The sequence below is a fragment of the Nicotiana sylvestris genome, chromosome 2 (assembly GCF_000393655.2).
Source record: "Nicotiana sylvestris chromosome 2, ASM39365v2, whole genome shotgun sequence".
NCBI classification, from domain to species: domain Eukaryota; kingdom Viridiplantae; phylum Streptophyta; class Magnoliopsida; order Solanales; family Solanaceae; genus Nicotiana; species Nicotiana sylvestris.
The window spans coordinates 70,395,265-70,401,942 of NC_091058.1; the positions used below are offsets into that span (position 1 = coordinate 70,395,265).

Consider the following 6,678-nt stretch of genomic DNA (forward strand, 5'->3'; position numbering starts at 1 on the left):
AATGTGTAATAGGGATTTGGTCCATAGATCCGGGGGTAAACTATGTATTTTGCCAAATATTTATAAGTTGATGCATAGCTCATTTGTCAGGGATATATTGGAAAAGTTTTTTTTTTCCGACATATTGGAAAATATTTCACTTACTTTAATTTGTGACCAGGGGCGGATCTGTGTACAAGCTTGAGGGTGCCACGCCACCCGGGCGACTTGGTTGAAACTCTATGTATATGTATGTAGTTGTATGTATGTATGTAGAAGTAATTGGTTAAATATTAGTGTTGGCACCGGGAGTAATGGCGCAAGGTGCCTGTGGTAGAGGGTCAGCCTTCTCTCCCAAGGAGCGCGAGTTCGATTCCCAGTTGATATGTTTTTTTGTATGCTGTGTTTCAATTGATCCTTCTCCAAACTATCATTTTTCAGCCGATCATTTGTTATTCTCCTCCTCTTCTCTTCTTTCTTCTTTCAAGAAAAATAAAAAGAGCATCGATTAAAATAAATATTGCTACCAATAAAGTTTAATATTTTATGTTTGACAAAATAAATAAATTAATAAAGCAAGAGAATTTGAAACAACCTATTTTCATAAGGTAGGGGTAAGGTTTATGTACACACTATCCTCCTCGTACCCCCACTATGTGGAATTATGCTGATATGTTGTTGTTGCAAAGCAGGAGTAATTGATATAAATTCACCAAATCCTTATGCCAGATGCAAAGGACGATAGCCATTTATGGGTTTGCTTTAGTTTCTACTACTGAATATGGTTTGAGGGCATTGAAATTTGAGGGCATGAGTGATAGATTAAAAAAAAAAAGTGATAAAGAAATCCACAATATTTCAGATTTCTCTTCCCAAGCGAATTAGGATTCAGAATTTCTCTCATAATCTTGCTATGAGATTGTAGAACTTCATGATGGGGAATAGTAATAACATGGCGAGGGAGAGCACTTCTGCACAATGTGAATTTCCTCGCTGACTTGTGCTATGTTCGTTGGAATAGCACTTTAGGATTCGGGCAACCAATATGCTGAGAAGTGTATTAGTTGTGGTGTTGAGGACAATCCATGCTCTCTAAAAAGTGTTACTAGATATATTAACCCTCTTTGTGTACATCACCAGGCCTTGTGGTTATACAGTTGGAATTTGGCAGCGTCTAATACTCTTGTTTGAAACTGCTAACAACTTCTATGTAAATTAAAAAGATGAATAACTCGAACTGAAATCTAAAGTTGATCAACCCGACCTATTAATATTTACTCTGTTTGAATCGTGTAAATAACAATGTCTATGTTCAAAGCAGTATGGCACCCAGAACCTCGAAATCTTGGATCCGCCTCTGTTTGTGAAACTTAAGTTATTTAGTTTGGTGTAAATATTAGGTACTAATAAATGAATATTGTGGGTTCAGAGATTTCTCAAACGAATCGCCTTAAATACAATGGATTTTTCTATTTACATCGGAAGAGCCTGCAATATACAAGCGGAACTCCATATCCCTCTGATTTTCTTATAAGATGATGAATATAAATTATTGAGATGGCGGAAATTTTATGGATTGTCTTGAGCTGTGCAAATTGGATCTAAGAACATTTAAACCTAATATGAGTCTCAAATTGGTATAAAAGTGATGCTGCCAAAAAAATCAAAACAAAACACTTGCTTAAATTAAAGCCATACACTGCATAAGGAGAATCCGAAACTGTGAATGTGTGATTATCAGGAAAGGACCAAAAAGTCAAAAACTTTCTTTTTGTTAAAGAAACAAAGCTCCTATAATGTGTGCTTAAAAAAATAAAAAATTGTATAAATGGTTGAATAGTGAGAAAGCCACATAATTATTTGAAAGATACAATTTCAGAACATAATTCTGCATCCTGCAGAAACAATCTTTCACTCAGAAGAAGGTTCCTAACCCTCTTTTCATGCACTATCGCTTCAAAAATAAAACTTACAAAGTAAATGGAGAAACTAAAACGAATAACAAAGACATTTCTAAAGAAATTCACAACACCATACTTCTGATCTACAAGCAGCCCAACAAAAACAACCTTGTTTTTAGAGGGAAATAATATGAATTGCTAAAGAGGGACAAAGTAATGCAAACACAGAAAAGCTGAAAGTACTTCAGTAGTTTAAACAGATAGTACTATTTACTATAGTTCCTATAAGCGTGGTCCATAAGTACATATTTCCATACACAAAAATGTTGTGCAATATAATAACCATCAGCGGCTAATGCTAAGATCAGAAACTCTGGCGAGAGTTTGTGGCTTCTACTTTCAATCTAAATTTCTCAAAACACGCTTGAAATCCAGTTTCCAAATTGGTTGTTAGCCAGTCATGTTGTAGTCTTCTGCATGTAGATATGGATGATAGCTCCCCGGCACTTCCATCTTTCCCATTAGCTGGTCCATTCCTGCATATCACAAAAAGAACAGAATTACAGGTCAGCTACATAGGGTTACTATATGAATCCTAAATAACCATTCCATTTGATCTAGGCGGTTGCCAATTGCCATTGGTGGATTGCGAGCATTAGTCCATGTTCTTTCGCTGCTATTTCTGGTGATTGAGTTTGGAATAAATTTTTAGCAGCAAGTTTTATGCTTTCTAGGACTAAAGAAGAGTTAGTGGGAAAAGATTGTCACATTCTTTTCCAGTAGTTGATGAAGTGTGCTTGAATTGGTGACTTTTACGAATATGATGCATTAATTCCACAAAAAATTCTCAGCAGAATAGTTTAAAACGTTCAGGTCTCCAAATGTTTTGTTACATGAGTGCAGAAATTACAAATAGACTGACTGTTATTAACTAATGCAGAATTTCACATCATCTAGCGTGTCTCTGTCACCGTCATTTATATCTAAACATTAAAGCATATGGTGGCAGACTGGTAAAAACAGAATGCTGTTATAGGAAATAGAAACATACTTGGATTAGACATTCCATAGAAGGACATTTCGCCATAACTTCCAGCAGGTTTTGAAGTACCCTCTGATGGAAACACAGGCTCGGGTTTACTGGTTAGTGGATCTAGTGAATGCATCCCAGAGCTCACTTCAGGGTTCTGGTAGCCAACATCTTCAGCCCTTGAAGTTGGCATGTGAGGAGACTGTAGATCCTCTGGCCTTGTTTTCTTTTCATTGGGTGACTCAACCTCTGTCTCCACCTCCGATTCCGTGTTGTTTGTTGTAGCAACCTGTTGCTTCCTTTTTGATCGAGCACGCCTATTTTGAAACCAATTATACACATTTGTTTCAGAAATTTGGCCATGTTGAGATAAATCAGAGGTTATCTCCTTGATCTTCTGTTTGCTTGGAGTTCCATTGCCTTGGTCAAAGATGCGCTCAAGAATCTGAAGTTGCATAGGTGTTGGAGTCCAGCGTTGTCTGCCAGTGATTTTATGGCCAGCGGATGTCACCAGTGGATCACAATACAGATTTCCCAGCCTGACTCCTGAGATAGCAGGTAAAGATGAATTCTAGTTCAGAAAGTTGTTAAAAACGTGTGGGAATTCATACAGATATATTTCTTAGTAGGCCATGCAGAAGCAGCAATTCAAAGATATGGATGCTTTGCACAATATATTAAGATAATAAGTCTAATTGAAAAATGAATCATCAACAGCTTCTTGCAATTTTAAGTGATCGGTATTTCTTGAGTCTGCATCCCCAGTTAAGACTTAACAGTCATTTTCATACCTAATTTGGTCCTTTAGTATGAAACACAAAGCAAAGCACTCAAATAACCCAATGACACAACGAATACTATCATTCGTTCTGAAGTTGAACGGACCAAATAATTTCTTGTGCCATGGAAATGGCATCAAAATCGTTTATCAATATAAATTTGAAGAACCACTCCTAAGGAGGAGTTTATTTTCTGGTTGCTATGTTCATCGAATAACAATACGAATGCTGAAGTCTGTGAAATACAACTAAATACAGTCATCGATCATTCATTACACAGAGATGTCAGCATACAATCATTGATAATTCAATACACAGAGATTTCAGCATACAATCATTGATCATTCAATACACAGAGATTTCAGCATACAATCATTGATCATTATAATGCATCAAGATTTCCGCTTCCGGGGTAGTGGCAAGTCTATTTGCTAATTTTTTTCAGGACTTCCATCATAAGAGCCAGGGTTTATTGACCTGGTCAGTCTGAAGGAGGGAATCAAATTTAGTGGATGACTTTGTTAACCATCACTGCATCTAGAATAACAAGTCTAAGCACTGAAGATCAATTTTCATTTCTTTCTTTCTTGGTTCAGACAAGTTGTCAGGTCTCAAAAATATTATAGTACTATATTGGACTAAGGAAATATTGGAGAAAAAACATAAAGGATTAATTTGGAAATGAAGATTCTGAATAAAAAGAATGAATCAAAAGAGATTCTATACCAAAAGGTATGATGTTTCAAACTTTTTAAAGCTTAAGGAATCAATAAAATGAAATTTTATACCAAAAGAAATGAGCCAAGAGGCTCAATTTTTTGGGGGGCATTTTTTAAGTTAAAGGACTATTTGAAAATTTTAACTAAGTAACCAGAAATATTATGCTGTATGAAATGATTCCCTTTTCTATTGTTGGTTAAAGTTTTTGAACTCGATTATTAGAGGGAAAATACCAAAAAAGAGAGAGAACAACACCAGAAAGAAGAAGAAGAAAATAAAGAGAGAAGAGAAAACCAGTAAAATAAAATGGGCAGCTAAAGATACAAAATTTGATCTATTTTTTAGAGAATGACAGAGAAAGGTCCAATTATATCACCACTACAATTGTGAAAAGAACCCTATTTTTTGCTTATATATCAACCAAAAAGAAACAAACATGAAGACGCCAAATACAAACAGGACAATAATTGGAGAGAGAGAAAAAGGGGGACCAGCAAGATCATGTTGGGAAGCCATGGATTTATGCAAATCAACAAGCTGTTCACAAATGGTAGCATATACTGCTATTTGCTTCCTTAGTACTTCCATTTGCTCATCAGTCATCACTTTCACAAACATCCCACCACCCCCTCCTCCTCCTCCCAATTCCTCCGCCGTCTGCGGTGGCTGCTGCTGTTGCTTTTCCCACTCCATAATAATCTCTTCTTCTTCTTCTTAAAATTGTATAATAGTGACTCTTTTTTGTCAGAATTGAAGTAAATGCAGAGTGAATAAAAAGAGAGAAAAGGGTAACGAGAAAGTAAAGCAAAAGCGGGAGAGAAGACTCTGCTACTGAAGTGGACACAGTAAAGACAAGATTTGGACGTATAGTGTACCTGTACTAATATACAGTCCATGTGGGGTACAATTTTTTATTTTTTTATTCTTTTCCATTTTAAATAATTACTACTCTATTACTTCATCCGGTGCATAATAAATGATCATTTTATCTTTTAATTTTGATACAAAATAAGCGTCCATTTATATAATTAAAAATAATTAATTTTATTTTTTGCAAAATTTATCCTTATTTACATATTCTAATGTGTCAAGATAATAACTAATTTAATAAATATATCGCAATTCCTTAATGAGTGTGCGAAGAATAAAATGGTCACTTATGAACCAGAGTGAGTAAGTATTAGTAATTGAAAATTGAAATGACTTTTTGGGGTTTATATTAGACTAGGAAAAATAATTATTTGAGGTTAAAACCAAATGATTCTCTTGGGATTGAGGTACACAGTGCTTTCACCCATAAACATGATATGATTTTCTTTTTGGAAAGGAATGGATTCTCAGATTTCTTTGGTTATGTACCATGCCTAATTTGGGCGGTAATGTTCGTCCTAATAATGGGCATAAGATTTATTTATTTTTGCACCGTTTTCTTTGTTCGATTTTTGAATGATCTTTTCTATGATTTTAGGTAATAGCACATCTACAAAATATATACTCTATAGTTTATTCCTTTCAGCTTATGTAACATTATTCTTTTTATTAATTTATTTTTGAAAAAAATAATATATTTTTATATTTAAAAATAATTTAATTTTGAGAAGCTTTCAAAAGTTTTATAACAATACAAATATTAATAGTATATGTTTAAAATCACAAATTCCAAAAGTCTTGTAACAATACAAATATTTATGATATATTTAAACTTACTATTTTAAGAAAACTTATATTTCTTTCTTAGATTTTGTGTTGGGTCAAACGTCAGATAAATTAGAATGGAGTGAATATTAATTTATGAAATTAAATAAAAAGGCCAAAGAATTTTCCAAAGAAAATATCAAAGCTCAGCTGGCTCAGAATATTTCACTAATCCATGATATGATTTTTTTTCTGGAAAGGGATGGATTTTCATATATATTGGTAGATACCAATGCCAAAGTCTTGAAGTTACATTCATTCTAATATGCGGCACAAATCTATTACTATTTGCCTTTTTTTTTCCTTTCCCTTTTTCAGATTCAAAATTTTAACAATATTTTCTGTGATTTCTATGATTTGAAGCAGTGTTTTAAAAGGCATTTTCGGGGTGAGTCCTCGAGCCCTGAGGCGAGGCGCATCAAAAACGCTTTGAGGCGATGGTATGAGGCGAGAGTCTCAAGAGGCGTACGCTCAACAATTCGGGGCATACGCCGGGATGTTTGAGGCGTATTTTTTTTAGTGAGGCGTTGTCACACCTCCTTTTTCACCTACACCCCTGTAAGGGTATAAGAGA

The 6,678-nt window shown here is 34.6% G+C and overlaps 1 protein-coding gene across 1 annotated transcript; it reads right to left on the reverse strand.

Annotated features, from left to right (window-relative positions):
- Positions 1-1,816: 1,816 nt before the first annotated feature.
- On the reverse strand, positions 1,817-5,262 carry LOC104226989 (WUSCHEL-related homeobox 8). The gene is made up of 3 exons (XM_009779115.2): positions 4,901-5,262; positions 2,932-3,456; positions 1,817-2,416 (listed from the first exon to the last, which is right to left on the reverse strand). The coding sequence occupies exons 1-3, from the start codon at positions 5,100-5,102 to the stop codon at positions 2,331-2,333; spliced, it is 813 nt and encodes a 270-aa protein (XP_009777417.1). The 5' UTR covers positions 5,103-5,262; the 3' UTR covers positions 1,817-2,330.
- Positions 5,263-6,678: the final 1,416 nt, after the last annotated feature.

What these genes read in the sequence shown, in the direction of transcription:
- LOC104226989 (XM_009779115.2), bottom strand. Translation starts at nt 5,102, where the DNA reads ATGGAGTGGGAAAAGCAACAGCAGCAGCCACCGCAGACGGCGGAGGAA. An exon ending in TTCCCAACATGATCTTGCTG is followed by an intron (nt 3,457 to 4,900) that starts GTCCCCCTTTTT and finishes CTGCTATCTCAG; the next exon opens with GAGTCAGGCTGGGAAATCTG. An exon ending in CTATGGAATGTCTAATCCAA is followed by an intron (nt 2,417 to 2,931) that starts GTATGTTTCTAT and finishes TGTGATATGCAG; the next exon opens with GAATGGACCAGCTAATGGGA.